Genomic DNA, 21,556 nt, shown 5'->3' with positions numbered 1-21,556 from the left:
TGAGGGCCGTGCCCGCCCCCCGGCCCGGGCGGTGCGGAAGCGCAGGCGGCCGGGGCTGCGTCCCCGCCGGACCCCGGGGGGCGGAGCGAGAGCCCGGGCTCGGCGGCATCCTCCGGCGCGGCCATCGCCGGGCTGCTCCATGGAGAAGCGGGGCCCGGTGCTGCACATCGTGGTGGTGGGCTTCCACCACAAGAAGGGCTGCCAGGTGAGGGGTGCGGGTGTCCCTCGCCTCTCCCCTCCGCTCTTGCTTCCTCCCGGCCCTCCCCCGGTCCCCTCCCCCGCGCCCAGCGGCGCCTGCCCGGTGGCGGGAGCCGCCGCCGGAGGGGCGCGTCCCGCGGGGCCGGGGGCTTCGCTCCGCTCGGGGGGCGGGGAAGGACGGGCTGGAGCCGGCGAGGCCCCGCCTGGCCGCGGCCTCCCCGGCCGGGGGATGCCTGGCCGGGCCGTGACTCGGCTCGCCGCGGGCACTTCGTGGCCGTGGAGCTGCCTCCATTCCCGCCCCGGGAGCGAGGCGGAGCGAGGGCCGGCGGGGTGAGCTCCGGAGTGAGGGGCCACGGCGCGCCCCGTGGCACCGCGCCTGTTTCGAGTCGTGCGTGCTTGGTGCGTTCAGGCAGAGAATCCTCAGGAAAAAACTCCAAATGGTGTTTTAGTATATCTTCCTCTATCCCTGCCGGCCCATCATTGAGTGCTCAGGTATATCTTGTACCAAACAGCCCCAGGGTAATAAGCGTATCCTGGATTTAAGTTTTCTTTGCCTGTCTCTTTCCCGCTTTCATAAACGCTTGACTGCTTCATGTGGCCTGTAAGGCAGAAGGATTTTATGTCATGTGTTTCATAGCCGGTTTATGTTGTGATTGTTTTAATTTATTTTTAACCCTTGAAGCAGGAGATGTGGTTGCCCAGCTGGGCTGCACACACAGTTGCTTTGCTGTGACAAGAGCAGATAGACATAATGTTGCATTTCCAGTGAGTCTTCTTCCACATTGAGTTCCTGGCATTTATAAAAATTGCCAAGCCATAATGAATGTGATGGCTATTGTTATACAAGGGTTGATCTGGCATAAACGCATTCCATACAAGGTAGCTGAGAATTAAATTATTGCTTCAGCAAAATATCCAAGCACAATTCCTCAGAGGCTAAGGTGCAATTTCTGAAAGATGTGCATGGTTTTCAGATGCATCCTTTCTCCTCAGGGTGTCTGGGTGCTGTTCACATATGGATGTTCACAGGATCAGTTCCTGTGAAGTAATTAGGTCATCTGAGTTGTGAGGTTTGTGATACTTATCAGGCACTTTCTTGTCAAACACTGTTACAAGGTGAGCCTTAGTTGGATATCTGTAGGAGGAAGAGCATATTTTTGCCCTCTTCTTATTGTTTGCCTCTTGGAAAAGACCTAGGCTTTTGTTTCTTCTGTTCTTCTGGAATGTATATTAATTTTCTTGCACATTAAGTAGTATTGATGCAAGGAAAAAAAAAAGAAAGAACAAAAAACCCAAACAAACCCCCAAACTATAAATTGGTAGCATGTAATTTTATTTTGTTGCCAGTAAAATGTTTACCAAAGTACATTTTGAGGTGGTGTCAAAAATTAGGTCGGAATACCTCTGAACTGAAGTTTTCGTTATCTCAAGAAATGACCTGGAGAAGCTGGAGAGGAAGGCAGTTTGGGAAGGGGACAGGGTAGCTGAGTCACAGAGAGGAGAACTGCAGGAATAAAGTGACAGTCAGTAGAATCACAACCAGGCTTCCTAAGGGCAAGCTAAACAGAAATCTAATTTTAAATGTATCCTACTTCTGACATGGCAGATTTTTTACTGAACTATGGAGAACGTTCCCTAAAAGAGCTGGAGGCGAGGAGTGGCACAGCTATAGCCTAATGAGTTTGACATTAGTAGTATGCAAGACTAGAGAATTTGTGAAGGAAAGAATTAATTAACAACATGAAACTAAGTAGACTGGGTCCTATGTGCATTTGCTAAAGATAGATCATGGCTGACTGACCTGCATCTTTTGTAAGAATAAGTGATTGAATTCCTTTCTCTGTGAAAGAAATGGAGTAACTCTAATCTGCTGGGAACTTGATAACAGATCACACTTATTCTTAAGGCAGAGATACAGGAGAATTAGTGCAAGAGCTGGTACTTGGGTAAAGAGTAGTATGAAGGAGAGGAAGCGTAAACAGATTTGAGTCAGAAGAGGAACTATTGGTTTGAAAGGTACTTGCAAGAAATGTTTCTCAAGATTGAAAGTGGTGCTGGTATTTTTTACACCATGAAATTGAGCTATGGTGAGCAAACTCGAGGAATCAGTATTTCAAAGGAAAACTGGAAAGTTGTGCAAGAGCTGGACAATAAGGAATGCTGGATTGATTAAAAATGGGGTGCCTTATGAAGTTGTGCAATGGGAATAAATAATAACAGTATAAGCTTGGGAATTGACACGAGGAAATGTCTGGAAGAGAAATGAGATCCCATGTGATCAAGGCTAAGTCACCAAAGTAGTGTCATTTGAGGGCAAAGAATGACAATGTATGTAATCCTATTGTGTGATAATATGTGTATCGATGCATATAAATTCTGATTCACTTTTCAGAGAAAGGGATTTGAATTTTCTCTTCCAGAACTGGATGAGATAGTCCCTGGGCAGCCTCTATTAAAGGAGAATGTAGAAGAGCTTCCCTAGGTAGGCTAACAAAGTAGATTTGGAGGCTATGTTCACCTCTGTAGGTACAGGAATGTTCTTCCCTTTTCCTCTCCTGCCTCTTCACATCTGGCAAGCAGAGGCAGTTGTGGTAAGCTGAAACAGGGAACTGAGGTGACCAAAAAAGCAAGTCTTGTTTTGGTGGGTTGCTTTTGAGGTAGTTGTTTCACAGGTTCTATTTGCCAGGTGGACAGCTGCAGAGGACAGACACATGGGCACAAGAAGACCTGTGAGGGTGAATCACATCTTTTGACCTGCTGGCCACATTCCTTATGATGCAGCCCAGGATGTGGTTGGCTTTCTGGGCTGCAACGTGCAATGTGCACATTCCTGGCTCATGTTGAGTTTTTTGTCACCCCCAAATCCTTCTCCACACGGCTGCTCTCAATGACCTCTATGGTATTGATAATGGCCTTTGAAGTTTTCATTGAAACACTGCATTACATGTAGTTGCATTCCAAGAAACTGTTGGAAAGTTAAAAATTAGGAGGAAAAACCAGATCTTTAATTTAAATGAGCGTTGGCACAAGAACCAGTGGATATGAACTGTCTGAGCATGTGCTGCAGACTGTGTATCTGAAACTGTGAAGTGCAGAAAAGCAAAGGTCCACAGCAGTGCTCGAATGGGCATCACTCGGAGTGAATTTGGAAAGCTTAAGACTGAAAGATCATAGAGCTAGGCTGCCTGACAGGAATCCACCTGGTTTGCCTGAGAAGGCTCAGTTTCTGTTCATACCTCTTTTCTCTTGTAGTCCTACTAGGAAATGCATGTGGAGTTAGGATTTTCTATGGATTTCTTGATGCTAGGTTCTTTCATTAGCTGTCTTTGCTTCTGAAGCTTCATCACTTGAGATATGTACAGCTCTTCGTGTTGGTTAAGTTACAGGATAAGAAATGTGTAACATGCAAAGGCTTTGCTGTGCAGTTTGGAAATGTATGGGATTATCTTTTTCTTTCACAGACTTGAAAAACAATTTATATGCATTAGTTTCTGAAAGAGAAGGACAGCCAGATAATCTCTGTCTGCCTTTGGACTGGAGTATGAGTGCCACAATTGTTCCTCATGCTCCTTTCAATGGATGAATGTTTAACTGGGTCATTTTTGATGGAATGTAAGAGACAAAGTGAAGTTTTTCCGTATGTACATTGTTAAGTTTGGGGATCCAGTTACCCAGGCAGTTATTAAAAGCTTGGCAGTTGCCACTCACTGTTGGGAAGGCTTTTTGTTATCTGAAAACTAAAGCACTAAAAATTGTGAACACATTGAGAAGAGTTTTCTTTAGCAAGTATGGAGTAAACTTTTGGAGAACCAACTGTACCAAAAGTAAACTTTTGCAGGCTTTTGTTTGTCTACATGAGCAGATTGCCACGCTGTTTCTTTGGACCCCTTAGTTACTGAGTTGAACTGTGAATCCAAGGAGATGTGCAAAAAGGGCTTGTTGCTGTCTCTTTTTGTTAGGGATTAGAGGTAGTTATGGCAGTGTCCAGAGAATGGGAGGAGAAATTTGTCTGCAAACTACTAGGTCCACCTAGTGTGTGACACACTTTCAACAGGCCCATTAAGGAAGGGAATGGCAGTTGGCAGGAAGCAGGAATGGTGACAGGTTTCTTGGCTTTATATGTGCTGGCTGACTTATTATGAGAACCTCCCACAGTGAGTCATTAAATAGTAAATGTCCCACAGTGGGCAGAACTCATGGGCAGTATGCATTCAGTCATGGTTTTCATGCATCTGAAATGAAATGGCAAACATTAAAAATTCCTTTTTTGATTCCTCTTTGCTATTGATAAGAGGAATGGCCTCAGGAAAGAGTAACAGGAAAAAACGGTGCTCCATTGTATGTAATTGCTCAAACTTTTGCCCATAAATGTAAAACAAACAGTTTTGGTGTGGTAGGAGTTCTCCACACTTCTCAGGCTCTGCGGGACTCAAGGCACAAAGGCATTGGGGCGCAAAGTGACAGTAAGGGAAGTCTGCCCCAGAAATGGTCTGATGTGTTTTGGGATGTCTGTAGCTGCTCAGCTCATTACCTACTGCAGCAGGGTCTGTTGATCTGTGTCAGTGTAGGGTGGTAAGACTAGGACTTCAGGATTATTTGTACCTTTCTTCTGGAGCGGCTGAAAACAAATTCCTCAGTAGTTTTGAGGAACTGTAGTAGTGAGGGACTAGTGATTTCAGAGCAAAAAAGGGGAAAAGATTTTTTTTGGAGTCATGAAACACTTTAATTACAAGCGAGTGATAAAGCACCTAATTTGCCTTATAACACTTTGATTTTTGAAAGCATTAACTAGCGTGGAAGGTCCTTACCCATCTTATAATGAAAGTCTTTAGCAAAAATGCAACCTGAACAGACCTTAACTAGAAGATGCAAGCTGTGTTGAAAATACATGGAAAGACCTTTGATTTATAGTCATGGTAGAAGACTGCAAGTCCTGAGGTGCACTTCTTCAGTTGTGATCACGTGTGCTGTGACTGTCACTTGAGCTCTGCCTCTAAGCTTTATTTACATGGAGAAGCAGAGAGATAATAGTCTCTGAGGGTGTGGGAAGGCTTAAAATATCACGAGTACTCTAGAAATAATTAATTTTAAAGGCAGAGTTTAAATGAGAACTGATGTATTTGTAAAGGAGAGGACGGAAACATTTCAGCAAAGCTGGAAAAACTTGTGGGTAGGAGAGCTAGGCACAAGTCCCTGTAAACCCTCAGGGTGGCTGCTGAGGAAGTGCATGGTCCTTTTGCTGCTGTAGTGCCTGACCTGCCACAACAATCCCTGCCTTCTCCTGATGCTGCAAGGCTTCTAAGCTAATCACATCTCAGTGAACTCGGGCACTGTGTCACCACCAGTGAGGCCACACGGAATATCACTTTATTTGGGGCAATGAAGTGCGCACTTCATTTGCACTTGGTGTGTCCTGAGCAGTTGAGCACATCACTGCTGATCTTGTGCAGCAGGTGACCATTTTCTTATGTACTCTCTGAAGAGCTTAAAATTATTCCACTTCACTCTTGGCTCTCTTTAACATATGCATTTCTTACTGTGTTGTGGGGAAAAATTGAATAATGAGTGATAGGGAAGGTGAGGAATTGCCATGTCTATCCTGGAATGCTTACGCTGCCGGTTAGTTTTGTTTGCCTGAGATCTTTTATCTCTGAAATAACGGCAGTGTATCTTGACCCACTTCTCTGAACTTCTGTGGAGAATGACATTTCAAACTCCCACAGACATGGGAATAGATTACTGTAAATACCAAAAGGCAAATTTCCATGGAATCCTAAAGTTTGCTGTAAGGACATTCAAGGTACTGAACTTTAAAATGTAAATGTGGTGCCAGCTTCTTCCAAAGTAGTGTCTGAGTGCTTGTCTGTGTGAGGCTGTTTTTGTGTGGACTGTACTTGAAGACCAATCCCCCTCTCTTGTCTGACCAGAGGTTTTCTTCCTGGCATGCAAAGGAAAGCTAAGATCAGGAATGAAACAGCTGATGCCCAGTTTAAGAGAAGAGCATACATATAATACTTGTGAGGGAAAAATGTCCTTTAATTCTTCCTAAATTGTGTATGTGACCTTCATCATTTGAGAGCTTCAAATACTTGAGCTCTGGAAGATGGTGCTTGCTGTGATCTGCAGAAATTGGCACCTGACATGGCCTGAGCAATCCATGCACATGGCCTTTTTCACAGGTGCCTGGGAAGCGGGTGTCTTTAAGCAGAAATGTTGGCAACTTAGGCTTGATTTTGCAGGATTAGAAGATGTCTAAATAATGAGCAAGGTCAGCCTGCACTTTTTATCAACTCTTGTGAACTGCCTACGTTTGCAGGTCTGCTGCACTCTTGATTGTAGCATGTTTGTTTAAGAGGAAAATATTGAAGTTGTTCTCTTCCATAGATTCTGTGGGTGGGAAGTTTCAGGGAAACAGTTTCCAGCCTGTGTCCTCATTTTGTTTGCTGCCTTTCTTATAAGACTCTGCTTTACTGGAGAATTATTTTTTTCCCTTCCTGATCTTTGTCACTCCAGTAGTTGCTGTGATTCTTTTAGATGTGCTTGATGCTCTTAAGCATACAAGTGAAGTGAATGCTTTGTTGTCTTAAATTCCTTGTGTCTTTGTTTCAGGGGAGCACAGTATGCAGGTATTATGCAATAGATAATCTTGTCTAGTGATTAAACAAGATCTTGTTAATGGAACAACAGAAACAAAAATAAGTTGAAAAGGAACTAGGCTGGAATCAAGCTGAAGTGCTTTGTTCATATTTCTGTTGATGATAACCTATAAACATTAGTACAATTCCTTTGGGTTTGTTCCCTGCTTTAATAATATTAAAGCACTTTAAAGAACCATTATGAGCATGAAATCTTCTAATAAAGTTAATCATAGTGTACATCAAGTATCAAAGATTAGTCTTTTGTCTAAAATATGTGGATTTTATGCTCAACAGTTTGTAACCTTTAAAGAAGCTTTTAGCTTTTATTTGTAAGGCTATTCTAATTGGCATGGGTGCTAAAATTTTAAATACACAATGAATTGCTGGTACACATGTACTTCTGTAAACAATACTGCAGATTCTGATCTCTTGTGTAGAGGTAACGATGAGTTCAATTTTTTGTATAACAGTTGAATCCACTTACATAATACTTAGTGCTCAGTGTTCAAGAAAAACTTTGTGGTATGGTTGATTAGTTTATTTCTTTGTTTAGTTTTTCCTTGTACTTGATAATCTTGCAGTCACTTCTGTGAAGTGGTGCCCAGGAAGTGAAGTATTCCATACTGAAGGAAGGATTCCATACTGGATATATTTTCCATAGCTGCCCTGATGTGCAAGTTGAGAGAAGGTTCCTAAATACCCATCTGCAGTTATGTAATGCTTCCCATAGTCATGATACTTAACTTTCATCTTATGATTTGTCTGTTCTTTGTATGTGTCATAACATCTGACTAGTTATTTAAATATCCTGTGCCAGGAATCTCAGACTTTCTCTTGAATAGTGAATGAATGCCAAGTCAATAAAACATGTATTTCTGTACTTCTGCTGCACCTTTCATTTCCCTATTCAGAATGTTTTCAAATTGTGGCTTGGGCTCTTAGCACTAGAGGTGGAAATGTAATTTACATACATGTAGAATAGAGGGAGGTTCAAAGCTGTAAAATCACTGAACAGAGGTCACTCCAGCAGGAGTAAATTGGAACTTGCAGAATACATGTAGAATAGAGGGAGGTTCAAAGCTGTAAAATCACTGAACAGAGGTCACTCCAGGAACTTGCAGGGCTCCACGTTGTGTTCCCTGTCCTAATATCACCTGACTTGATGATCTGTGCCTGCTTGGTAATCTAAAATCACTGAACAGAGGTCACTCCAGGAACTTGCAGGGCTCCACGTTGTGTTCCCTGTCCTAATATCGCCTGACTTGATGATCTGTGCCTAAGTTTGGTAATCCATCTTATAGCTTGTGTGAGGTGCTGAATTAATACACCTAGGCAGCATGCTGTTTCTAAAAGCAAAGAAAGTTGTGAGTACGAGGTGTGAAAGTAAGTTCCTTGCTGCCCCAGCATGCTGGGGGGCAGGACACGGGGCTGGCTGCTGCTTCCTTGGGGCCACTGAGAGCAGAGTGTGCTCAGTGCTTCATTATGTTACTGTGTTTGTGTGTGTCTTCTCAGCCTCATGCGTGGTAATGAACCACATTTGCTGGCTCTCACGAGTAATTCTGGTGTTGAAAGTTGTGAGGAAGGAGCACATTCACCGAGAGCAGTTCTGGGCCCATCAGATATCCTGTGGCAAAGAGCCTGAATGCTTATTGGCTCCTCAGACCAGGTGATGGCTCGCTTGGACTGCATTGGTTCAGCAGTCGGTGCTGGGTGTGTGACACTCAATGGCCATTTCTAAACCCAAGAGTCCAAGTGCTTAGAGGTGTGCTGGTTGTCCTGGTCCTCACATTTTCCCAGGGGAGGCTGGATTCAGTGTAGCATTTGTCAAACTTGTTGCCAGCTCCTTGCCATTAGGAACCAGGGCGTGGAGCAGAGCTGAGGAAAGGCTACATGCCTGAGCCTCATGTGTGAGGTGTGAGTGCTGCCCCTGGAGAGGGGAAATGCCACAATCCTTGTGGCTGGGTGTGCTCATCAAGAGCCCATGGGCACCGAGATGGGCACTAAGAGGCAATCTGTGGGTGAACAATTGGCTGCTGCTGACTCCAGTGTGCACTGGCTGCTGTGTTGGACAGACATCTTTGTTAGGGCTAGAGATTGGGCTGCCCTCGCTTGTTTAGTCAGGGAAGCTGCTCTCTCTTGCCAGAATTCATCTTATATGAGTTCTTGCTTCCTGTAATGTATAAATCTTGTCTTGATGGCACAGAATTCCCTAGCAAGTCCCCTTGGCTGGAATGGTTGCGGTAGTATTAAGGTATTAAGTTAGTTCCTTTTCTGGGAAGTGTGTGCATGTTTAGCAAGTCCCCTTGGCTGGAATGGTTGCGGTAGTATTAAGTTAGTTCCTTTTCTGGGAATTGTGTGCATGTTGTAATATTTTTATTTATTTTTTTTTTTTTAGTTTCTTCTCTCTGAAGAGACTAACAAGAGCCAAACTTTCAAAGCAAAGTATTGATATAGGGCTTGAACTCTCTGACTATAAAAATAAAGTGTTAAATAATTGGAAAGAGTGTCTAGAATGCATGCTAGCATAGTGTTGGAAACAAAGGTTTTGGTGTTTCAGGTTATTTTATCTTTTAAGTGCCTCAGTAAGAGTCAGAGCTTTGCTAAACTAGTCAAAGTTTTTGAAGCAAACTTGAATGGTGATATCGTGCCTACAAATGGTGCCTTAGAACTTGTGTAAGTGGCCACTCTATGGCTTTAGCCATATGGAAATATATGTAGGTACCAGTTTCAGGAGCTGAAAGGACAGAAACAACTATGCCCTGCCTCCTTGTAATACAGTGATTTCTTCTCCTGTTGCTATTTGTGTATATAATGTATTTTAAAATATATTTATGTAAGTATGTATTACATGTATTCTTCATATGTATTTTTTGTATGCATATATACATGTATTATACATAGGTGTTACAAATATTAATATTTATTGAAAATGTATAACATATATTTAAAACTGTCATCGTTATATTACTGCATTGTTGTTACGTGCATAGACTCTTGTGTTTGCAGATTCTGGTCTGTTTGTTCTGCTGTGCAAAAGTGGGGGAAGTTTGTAATTTAAATTCAATTGTTATTTAAGTAATAAATTGTTCTTAGTGCTGAAAGACGAACAATGCCCTTAGATTTTCATTTGGCTGCATGCTGCAGTTGTTATGGTGATTCAGATAAGGTCATTGCTGTACTGGTCTTCTCTGGGTCTTGCTATGCCATGACTAATAAATTGGCAAAACTGATTTTAGAAATCCCTACTTTGAGTGAAGAACAATTACTGACTTATTTATAAAGAAGTAACAAGTTTTAGGTGTAATTTTTATCCGTGTTTTTTTTTTTTTTTATTACTGTTGCTTAGTTCTCCTCTATTTAGCATACTTTTGACTTTCTTTTTTAGAGAGGAAGGGCTGGTATCCTTGAAATTAAATGTGTTGTAAGAATTTATGAAGGGAAAAGATTTTCTAAATAGAAATGTAATTAGTGAGTTTTGCTGATCTCCTTTTCTTTGCTTCAAGCAATTATGCTACCTGTTTGTTGCAGTTGAAGCAATGGGAGAAATCAAAGCAATTGTTTAGAGGATGGAATGGGCTTGCTTCTTGTAAATTAGATTCTCTAACTTATTGAAAGCATCCTGGGTATAACACTGTCATTCTAAAGATTTCAGATTATTTTGAGATTATATAAATATATATATAAATAATCTCTCCATTGTACCAATGCAAAAACTTACTTGGGTCCAGATGTTTTTTCATAACTTAAGAGAAATCTTCCAAAATGCCTGTACTAAAGAGGAGAGCTTATATTGTGACTTTAATTCAAATGTGATAGTAGATGAAGTGGGCAGGATGGGAAGGTTATACTGACTTGCCAGCACATTTTAATTTACCACTGTTGAGTGCTCACTGAGGATTCTGCTTTGATTAAAAATTAAGCGCTTTCCACAGATAAGGAGAACAACCTTACCTGAGTGTAAAATTAATGCCAACTGCCTGTCAAATGTTTGAGTGCAATAGTTTAGCTGGACATGCTCATAAATTTGTAAATTCCTCTTTTATCAGTGTCCTTTTCTAACCTTTCTTCTGATTGTATACTTACAATTTAGTAGAAGACACCATCAATGCATTTTTCTTAAAGAAGAAATATCATGTTAATGCCTAGATGTAGAAACTTAAATGCATTTTTCCTTGCCTGTGCTCATGTTTTCTTATTGTGGCTTAATGAATGTGTAGTAAATTTATTCTGGCTAGGAAGTGCCTTTAAAGACAAGGAACAAAACCAGATTGTCTCGTTTTCCCCCCCTCACTAGAATTGTGTGTTCATTGATGCTTTGCATCCAAACTGTTAGATTCAATACAAACTGCATTTTGAAGGTTAGTTAATACTGCAGAATTCCAGAAAAATAAAAAATGTTAGTTCCAGAAATTCAGTTGTACTTCCATTTAAGGATTTCTTATAAACGAGATTTTATTTTAACAGTAAATCTTGATAATTTACAAGAGTTGAAGTATTCTGTGTAGTGAAGAGCACAGTTATTTATTTCTCCCCTAAACCTCAAGACAGTATTCTGTATTGTTTTTAGTTCTGAAATCCATCAGGACCATCTGCTTAGAGAACATGACAGTTTGAACAGGCAAAAAGCATTGCCTTTAAAACCCCTTGACAGGCGTGACCACTATTTCCAGCTGGAATGAAGATCCCTGACACTTGGAAGAGTAAGAAATGCATGGAGATACTAGTTCCTGTTTTATGTAGTTTATTTTGAAGTCTCTCAGGAGTTCAGCTTTGAATTTGAATTTCATCTTGTTGAGGAGTCTTCTTTAATTCAATTGAGGAGACAAAAACCTGTAAAATTTTCTCTGGCAGTCAGCTCTAAAAACTTGTGTGTATATCTTTGTTCCTGTTGACTACTAGGCTTTATGAAAAGATTTTAATTCTCATATTTGCAGGCATTTTTGTAGTGATACATGTATTAATGACATACAGGGACATTTAAGTGTATGTTTATGTATGCACATGCATATGTGGATGGATTTACGTTACAAGCCGTTATATTTAAATAAAAAATGAGCTACTCTTTCTTCATTCTGTGAAGAGGGTGAAAAAGAGGTATGAGACAGGTCTCTTCAGTAGTCCCATCTCTTCCCCCTGTCATGGTTTGTCTTGGGTTTAAGGTGGAAAATGATAAAAAAAAAACTTTTTAAGTTGCCTTCCCTAGGAGCACTGCTCTGTAATTTGCACACACAGGCTGGGAAAGGTTTTTACTGAGACTCTAGTTGTTTGAAAACTCAGAACTGATAGAACTGAAATTCTGTTTTCCCCCATTATTACCACCTCTATACATGTGCACTGCTCAGTTGCATAATTTTCAAGAGCTGTGAGGTTTTAGCATTTTTATAAGCCTGCTCAATGTTCTTGTAATACTTTGGTTTTGAAATAATGGTTTCTTTCCGTGCAAAGGATTCCTAACTGCAATTGATGCAAGTCGGCAAATTGAGCTGGAGAAATCAAGCAGAACATCTAGAGGATGGGGAACAGTTAGGGTGAGTTTCATCTGCATTAAGTCAGCCATCGGCAAGTTAGACTTAGAGCTAGCTCTCTTCAGAGATGGTCAAAAGAAACACATCAGATGAATCACCCACTGCAGGTGTCTGTTTTCTCTGACTTTGCAGACTGCTTAGGAAAACTGCCTCAGAGGTCTTGCTTTTTGACATACAGTCAGCTGACATGAGTCCCACCTGCAGTGACTGCGTATTTAATATCAAAAAGTCAAACTTTCTCATCACTGGGAACTGTTAAGTAGGAGGAGGGATGAACAGAAGTGCTCCAGGGCATTGCATGCTCTTCTTGCTTTTGGATTGTCCTTTTTCCTGTTTCTTTGTTACTTCCACACTTTTGGTACTTTGGCTAGCAGCAATTCTGGTAAACTGCAAGAATGTGATTCCTCCTTAGAAACCAGGATATGTCCTATATGGATTCTCTTGGGGAGGAGGAGAAATAATAGTATGTCGTAATGTAAATCAGGACTATCATAAAGTATATCTGTAAAATAGAGTATTTAAGGCCACTTAAGCATCAGATGACATGAGTCCCACCTACAGTGACTGCGTATTTACTAGCAAAAAGCCAAACTTTCTCAGCACTGGGAACTGTTAAGTAGGAGGAGGGATGAACAGAAGTGCTCCAGGGCATTGCATGCTCTTCTTGCTTTTGGATTTTCCTTTTTCCTGTTTCTTTGTTACTTCCACACTTTTGGTACTTTGGCTAGCAGCAATTCTGGTAAACTGCAAGAATGTGATTCCTCCTTAGAAACCAGGATATGTCCTATATGGATTCTCTTGGGGAGGAGGAGAAATAATAGTATGTCATAATGTAAATCAGGACTATCATAAAGTATATCTGTAAAATAGAGTATTTAAGGCCACTTAAGCAGATTTAGTTTTGATTTGCCTGAGTTTTGTGATCTTCTCTTATATACCCACATGCATACAGAAATTTATATTAAAACTGGTTTTTGAAAGAAGATAGCTAACAGAAAACAAGATTGTCATCAGTGTCATTAGTGCCTATACAGTTAATTGAATTTGGAACCGACCGGACCTGCAGAAATCCCTGTTGCTGGGATTATCTGATAGCAGCAGAGATGTTGATAGCATATTGTGAGCTAGAACAAAGTAGTTCTTAATCAAATTTCACGCTGTATAAAGAACAGAGGAGCCAGATTTCAGCTTTATTCTGGACTTTAAAAGGAGTGTTTCTTAGTGAATACGTGTTTTTCATGTAACTTGACTCATCTTATCCATCTTTACCTTAAATTTGTCTCCTAATTCATTATTTGGCTGGAGTGCAAAATACAATGGTAATTCTGAATGTGCTTGGAAGCAATGATATCTTAAATCCTTAAAGTATTTCTCTGTCAGGAATGATGCATTGAAGGTATTTGCTGGAATCTAAGGAACTCAGGGTTTCTTCTGTATTTGTTAGAAAGAAGCTCCTCCAGAGAGTGAATCTGAATCCCTCTCTGTTGGCCATGCAGTGAAATAAAATACCTGAGTCAGGACCTAAGTGTAGATGCTCCTTGACTATCTATGTTTTAAACTTAGTAACTGTGCTATATTTATTGCTAAAGTTACTCCTGCAAGATTCTAATAATAATTTTGTAAACAGTGTTTTCAGCCAGCCAGTTTGAATCTGAACATCAGCAAAAAGTATTGTGGACATTTATGTGAAGTTTCTACCATTTTAATCTTAGCTACCATTTTAGTTTTCTTATTTGTGACTTAAAAAGGATAGTGGGAATCCTGCTAAAGGTTAGTGGGAATTCTCATGATGTATGTCTGTGCTAAATGGCAGTTTCTCTGCTCTTTAATTCCAGCATTTGTCTCTCATTTAGAAGTCAGATGCCTTTATTTTTTTTTCTTAAGGACCTATTTTTTTAAAAGACTCTAAGGATTCCTCATAGTTACAGGGGGTTACAGGAGTGGCTTCTCTGAGAGGCTGACAGAGCCAAGGAGAGACCCAGGGCTGGTCAGTGCCCATCAGGGGTGGTGGTGGCACCTCTGGGATCCTGTATTTGAGAAGGAAAGTTATTGCAGAGAAGCAAATTGCAGCAGAGAAGAGAGGAGTGAGAGTATGTGAGAGAAACAGCCCTGCAGACACCAAGGCCAGCGAAGCAGGAAAGGCTGGAGATGCTCCAGGCACTGGAGCAGAGATTCCCCTGTGGCCTGTCATGAAGACCACAGTAAGGCAAGGCTGTCCCCCTGCAGCCTGTGGAAGTCCATGGGGGGCAGAGATCCACGTGTAGACACCCCCATGGCAGAGCAGGTAGAAGCCTGAGGGAGGCTGTGGCCCCGTGGGAAGCCTGTGCTGGAACAGGCCCTTGGAAAAACTTGTGACCCCATGGGGGACCTGAGCTGGAATCTGTTCCTGAAGGACTGCACTCTGTGGAAGGCACCCACACTGGTGAGCAGTTCGTGAAGAACTGCAGCCTGTGGGAAGAACTCACTTGGGAGAAGTTCATGGAGCAGTCTGCTGGGGGAAGGTCCCCATGCTGGAGCAGGGGAAGGATTCCTGCCTCTGAGGAGGAGGAGGCAGCAGAGACCATGTGTGATGAACTGACCATGAACCATTCCCATCCCCCTGCACTGCTGGGGGAGGAGGCAGAGAATCAGAAATAAAGTTAAGTCCAGGAAGGAATTAACCCACTCCAGGGTGGGGAGAAAGTACTTTCAAGATTTGGGTTTACTTCTAATTATCTTACTCTGTTTTATTGGTAAAAAGTTAATTTCCCCAAGCCAAGTCTGTTTTGCCCATGACAGGGACTGGTGAGTGATCCCTCCCTGATCTTAGCTCGGCCCATGAGCCTTTGATTACATTTTCTCTCCCTTACCCATGTGAGGAGCGAAGTGATAGAGCAGCCTTGGTTGGCTCCTGGTGTCCAGCCAGGGTCAACCCATCATAACAAGGAATAAGAAAACTTCAAATTGATACCACAAGTAGCAAGGCTCGTGTTCCTGGTGTTTTCTTGTCCTTTGTACCTTTTTCTCAAGTTGGCAACAGTTGTAGACAGTGACATCGTGTGTTAAGGTGAAGAATTTCACTTTTCCTTGGTACTGTCATCTTTGACAGGCTTTTTCTTTTGATCTTATCATTATTAGTATTTTATTTCATTATCCATCAAATGCTAAGATTATTTATATGCTTGCTTTCTAATGTTTTTTATTTTCCATGTGTACACACATTTTACAGCTCACTATTAATGCTTACTAACTAAATATCCTTGCAGAGAAGTTGCAGTGTCAATAAACAGTTTCTTTTACTGAGAAATTTGTGTTTAGATTTTGTTCACTGAATTAAGAAATGCCATCTGGAAAAGAGTTGGTGGAAGTGGCTGGAAACCAGAGGGGTCTCCATGGGAAAAAAAGATTGCATTTTTGTAAAGATGCTGATTGTGGGGATCTGTGGTAGATGTGTAGTGTAGTGCAAGAAATTGAAAGGTTGTCCCTATTTGTAGGAAAAAAAGGGAAATGGCAATTAAATGAAAGGCAAAATTGAAAAGCAGGGTTTCTTTGTGAAAGGAAAAGGAGATACTTTTGGCCATTGTGTAGAACATGTTGTAGTCAGGGACATAAAAATATATAAACCAGTGTTTTACTCTTAGTGCAGTTTCTGAGATGATTCAATGTCTTGCAGGGTGAAAGAGAGCCTGCATGTGTTAGCATTACCAGTCACGAGCACCTGAAGGACTTGGAAGTTCTGCTTTCAGGATGTGTGTGCCCCAGCAATGACCCCTGCTGTTGTTGCAGGTGTGACAATGTGCTGCTGGCTCTGTGCGCACAGGGAAGAAGATATTCAGCTCTTTGGTGCTGTTTTCTCCTTAAAGATATTTTTTCATTTCTCTTGAGAGAAAGGAATTAGGCTCTAAAAGCCAAATCTGCCCAAGGCCTGTTGGTTAAACAGTCTGTGAGTGCATTGAAGGAAGAGACAAGCAATGCTAGTTGGAAGAAAACCTTTTTTTTCCCCCCATAATATTGGTAGGAAAAAAGTGCTAGGCTGAATCATAGAGGCCTGCTTGTATGGTAACTGTAATGTATTCTCTCTTTTTCTCCCCTTTGCTTTCATTTGTTTGTTTAGGTTGAATTTTCGTATCCTCCCCTAAAACCTGGAGAAGGACATGACAGCCACAGTTTACCAGAGGAGTGGAAGTACTTGCCATTCCTTGCCTTACCGGATGGCGCTCACAACTATCAGGAAGGTGAGAAATGAGAGAGAAAAGTTGTGTGTACTTCTGCTGCAGCCCAAAGTAAAAACCTGATGTCTGAACAGCTGACCAGTGATTCTTTTTACTATTATACTCCCTGACTTTTTGTTGAAGTTGCAAAATACAGTGGCAATGATACGTTCCTTTAGGTGAAAGTAAAGGTGTACCTCCTACATCCAGAATTCAGATGTCAGTAAAAACTTCAGGTTGCATACCAATTTTGTATAGTTCTAGCACAAAGCAAGGCTGCTGGCTTTCTCAGAAGTTCTTTGAAGGGTGAATAAGCTCTCCTTCACTAATTTAGAGATTCTGAAAATGACCTGCAGGTTGTGGAAAGCCATGTCAGTGTAATGGTGCGAGCTTTAAAAGGGTTTTTGATGGCAGAATGAAAATAGAAATATCCATTGGCCATATAGTCACCACAAGTTTGTGGCACTTTTTATTTTTTTAGAATTGCATTTACTCCTTTATTAGCAGTTCTGTTAATCCCTGACATTTATATTTGTGTCCAGCTTCATCTTTTTTTTTCCTGCAGAGCAGACAAGAAAGTCACTTTAAACAGCAAAATCACAGAAACCCTTTAATACTACTTTTAATTTGTTTTGGTTTTTTTTTAACATTATAAACTTAGCTTCCCTATTGTCCAGCTTTTGGAGATCTCATTTGGAAACAAAGTTTATCAAAATAGTCCCTTTCCTAGCAGCAATAAGAGTGTCGCTGACTGCTCTGGGTCACGATTTTTGCTGAATTTCTGCATTGTTAAATACATTACAAGAAGTAGGCTACATTCAAAGCTAGAAAAATCACATGCAGCTGCATTTACCTGCTGTCTCTTGTCTCAGTACTATTCCAGTTAATACTCAGCTTTAAGCATTTTTATTGCTGTGCTAGAAGAATATAAATGTTTATTTTTTGGTAAGGACAAAAAAGAGTTGGCAGCAAAGGGAATTATATATCCTTGTGTTTTGTAGGCAAGAATACACATGAATTTGAACCAGGCAAATAGATTTTCTGATATTAATTGTATTTCATTTACTGCAGCTTTATTAGATATCTGGTTTTTGAGTTGTAAATTAATTCCTGTATTAGCTGCATTTGTGCAAAGAGGATGACTTGGTACAAGAAATTGTCATACAGACTTTCTAAAACCCTAGGTAATCTCCAGAATATAAACTTAATCAAGGTAGTAAGCTTTGTTATAAAAAGTCCCCCTCTCTGTTGGTCATAATGCATATGGGATTGTCTCTCCTGTTCATTTTCTTACTGTGAAACAAACAAAAAATTAATAGTTGGTTTCAAAAAAGATTTCACTCATGTTTTGAAAGGAGAGTACAACTGTCTTTGCTTAGGATGTAACAACTTTTTTGCCAGTAGCAGCAGGTGTGTGTGTATATGTTTGTGTGTATATCTCAAGCCATAAAAGTCTTTCTCTTGTCATATTTTATAGATACTTTTCTTTTTCATTTTGCACTTGCACAGAGACAGTAATTATTTTCTATAAGACTAGGTTTCACAAGTTCTTTTTGGTAGTATAGTGCTGGTGGTTGTGCAGATATCTACCTTGGCAGAGGTAGGAGCTGCTGTAACCTTTCAACTGTGTGTGTCCTCCTTGGTGTTTGAGGTTTTTTTCCTACCTTGACTCTGTTTGCCTTCTTAATGGCATCACCCTCTGAACTGTACACACTGACTCACAGTGCCTTGCCTTTGCTCCTTTGTCCTGAATTGGGAAGCAGCATGCCTGTAGCTTTCAGTGGCACTTCTCTGTTGTCAGTAGCTGCTCCTGAAAAGTAATGTTGGCTTGGTTTAGCTAAACGTGAAGCTATCCTGCACACCTGGAGATTCTTCCACAAATTATCTTGTAATGTGAAAACTAATTTGGGTCCAGACATAACTTTATAGGTGACTTGTTCTTTTTTCTTTCCTTTTTTTTTTTTTCAGAAGATAAGTGTGTGCTAGTATTTTCTGCAGTGAACCTTTAAGGGATGCTGAAAATAAATATACCAAACTTTTGGTAGTGAATGACAAAATAGTCTTGTCTTTTTTTCTAGATACTGTGTTTTTCCATCTCCCTCCGAGATGCGGGGATCGAACCACGGTGTATGGCGTCTCCTGCTACCGGCAGATTGAAGCAAAGGTAACCTTCCAAGTGTGAATTAATTATATCAATGAATAATAGGCTCAATGCATTAACAAACCTAAAATTCAATGGCTTGCATTACACCAACAGGCCAAACCTGCATGATTGTGTTACATTAAAAGTCTGTGCAAGTGCTCACATTATATAGATCCAGAACCTGAGAAGTATTCTTTCCCATACATCAGCAGGTGGGTGTGTTGTGATCTTCTGGAATGTTCGAGGCAACTGAAAAGTACATTTTGTTTCTTGAGAGCCAATCCAGCCATCAGCATCAAGCAGTAAAACTCAACTGACAGTCTGTCAAGTGGCAAAGTTAAATTTTCAGGCAGTAGGCCTTTTGGGTGGAAAAAGTTGAAATTTCTCTCCGTAGATAATTTGAGTACTTCCTGGGATCAGGCCATGCAAGTGTAGGGATATTTCTCTTCACCTGCTCCCATTGCCAAAGATACACTTGCAGAGCAGACTGGAATCTTTCCATTCATGGTAGCTGCTTAGTGATACCAACCTTTAGCAGTAAAACTGAAAAACTGAGACGAGCCACAGTGTGCACGTGATCACGCTGAGGAAATTAAGTACTCAATCTACTCAAATCATCCCATGTTTTCAAAAATAGTAATGGTGGTATGATCTCTGCACTTAGAATTGAGAAGTTATTACAAATTTCTTTTTAAATTACTTATTTTTTTGTTTCTTGAGAGCCAATCCAGCCATCAGCATCAAGCAGTAAAACTCAACTGACAGTCTGTCAAGTGGCAAAGTTAAATTTTCAGGCAGTAGGCCTTTTGGGTGGAAAAAGTTGAAATTTCTCTCCGTAGATAATTTGAGTACTTCCTGGGATCAGGCCATGCAAGTGTAGGGATATTTCTCTTCACCTGCTCCCATTGCCAAAGATACACTTGCAGAGCAGACTGGAATCTTTCCATTCATGGTAGCTGCTTAGTGATACCAACCTTTAGCAGTAAAACTGAAAAACTGAGACGAGCCACAGTGTGCACGTGATCACGCTGAGGAAATTAAGTACTCAATCTACTCAAATCATCCCATGTTTTCAAAAATAGTAATGGTGGTATGATCTCTGCACTTAGAATTGAGAAGTTATTACAAATTTCTTTTTAAATTATTTAAATTTCAGTGAATTGCCAATAATCTGGAATGTCATGTGGATTTGAGTTCACCCTCTGAATATATGACTTGTTTATGTACTCTGTTTCTGTGTTAGTTACATCTTGATTATATTTCAAGTTCCTGTTTTGGCTCTAGGAGAAATTTTATTCATGCAGTTTTTAATTCCATTTCTTTTAAACTAAATTCCACATTGGTTTTCATTCACTCATTATTTTTGCACCAGCCTTCACTGTATTCTGTGGTTTAGTCTTGCTGTGTGTTAACTTGGCTTTATTTTGCTTTTGATTCCAGTTTATGCTTTTTAGTAACCAATTAAGAAGATAAATAGATCTTTAAAATGAACTCTTTGTAACAACTAGAATAAAACCCAATGTGTTTCATATGACAGCTCTAGCACCCTCTCCATCTGTCCTTTTTGATGTGTGGGCTGCAGTCCATACATTTTCTGTTTTGTACAGTTAAGTGAATCATTTATTTGTATTCTGCCCTCACCATTTCTAGGTTTGCTGTTAAGTGTTGGGACAGTTTGTTCTGGCTGAGAATGTAGCTTATTTTGTGGATAAACTTTTATTTTATTTTATCAAAAGATGAGATTCTTGAATATGAAACAAGAAATTTCTAAGCAGAGACCTTGTAATCTGGTCCACTTTCACATATGATGCTAGAGAAGAACAAGTGATGTGTTGTGGTTTCTCTCCCATACATTCCCCTGAGTTAAAATGCCATTTCCTTTTCCAGGCTATTGCCTTTTTCTCACACTAGTGTCTTTTAAACAGTGCTTTGCCAGTCATCACAGTTGTGTTTGGATCTTTGCTGGACATGATGAGATGAGAATACAGCTCTGACATGTCAGTGTTATGACCCTTTTTACTAGGTAGAATCACAGAATTGTCATACAGTGGTTTGGGTTGGAAGGAGCCTTAAAGATCATCTGGTTCCAACTCTCTGCTGTGGGCAGGGATGCTACCCACTGGACCAGCTTTCTCAAAGCCCCATCCAGCTTAGCCTTGAAAGCTGCCAGGGATGGGGCATCACAGACTCATTGCTTTCCTAGCCAGCATCCGAGTGGTTGAATTCTCCCATTAGGGTGAGAGCTTGTGAGCACAATGCTTCCCATTGTTGAAGCAAGGCCTTATTGACAGCCTCCCCCTGATCAGGCAGCTTGTAGTAGACCCCAGCCAGGTGTCCTTTGTAGGTGCTGTGGTTGATTTCTGTCCACAAGCTCTTGACCTGTTTGTGTCTGTTTCTCAGAGGCAGCTCTTCGCAATCTCGCCATCCTTAACACGGGGATGACACCCATGCCCCTCCTTCCCAGCCTATCCCTCGTGATTACATAAGAGCATACTGTTGCATGGTTTGGATATTCTACCACTGAAGATAGCTAGTTTTAGGATTTTGTTTAAATAGAGGAGTAGTATGTGGCAACTAGTCTGGGAAAATAATTCTTTTTGAAATGATGTTTGGGTAAAAACACTGTAATACTTCTATTTCTTAGGCATTAAAAGTACGGCAAGCAGACATCACCCGAGAAACTGTACAGAAAAGTGTCTGTGTTCTCAGCCAGCTGGTAAGAATGTTTGTTTAACTCCCAAAACACTTTCAGGTAACCTTAACAATTGTTCTTCAATATTCTTATTTGGAACATTTGGCTTCAAACATCTGTCTTAGCCATTGCAGAGTAACAAAATATTGGAGTAAAATTGAATTGGAAGG

The 21,556-nt window shown here is 40.9% G+C and overlaps 1 protein-coding gene across 1 annotated transcript in view; it reads left to right on the top strand.

Annotated features, from left to right (window-relative positions):
• Positions 1 to 40: 40 nt before the first annotated feature.
• AVL9 (AVL9 cell migration associated) overlaps positions 41 to 21,556 on the top strand; it is a 39,687-nt gene continuing 18,171 nt past the window's right edge. The window contains exons 1-4 of the mRNA XM_039715202.1: positions 41 to 205; positions 16,455 to 16,575; positions 18,630 to 18,715; positions 21,339 to 21,410. Of these exons, the coding sequence (XP_039571136.1) occupies positions 140 to 205; positions 16,455 to 16,575; positions 18,630 to 18,715; positions 21,339 to 21,410 (345 nt within the window). The 5' untranslated portion in view covers positions 41 to 139. The remainder of the gene's footprint in view (positions 206 to 16,454; positions 16,576 to 18,629; positions 18,716 to 21,338; positions 21,411 to 21,556) is intronic.

This window comes from Passer montanus, unplaced genomic scaffold (assembly GCF_014805655.1).
Source record: "Passer montanus isolate IOZ18808 unplaced genomic scaffold, ASM1480565v1 scaffold32, whole genome shotgun sequence".
Taxonomy (NCBI): Eukaryota; Metazoa; Chordata; class Aves; order Passeriformes; family Passeridae; genus Passer; species Passer montanus.
Note: the sequence above shows the minus strand (reverse complement) of the source record. Positions and strands in the feature narration are given on the sequence as shown.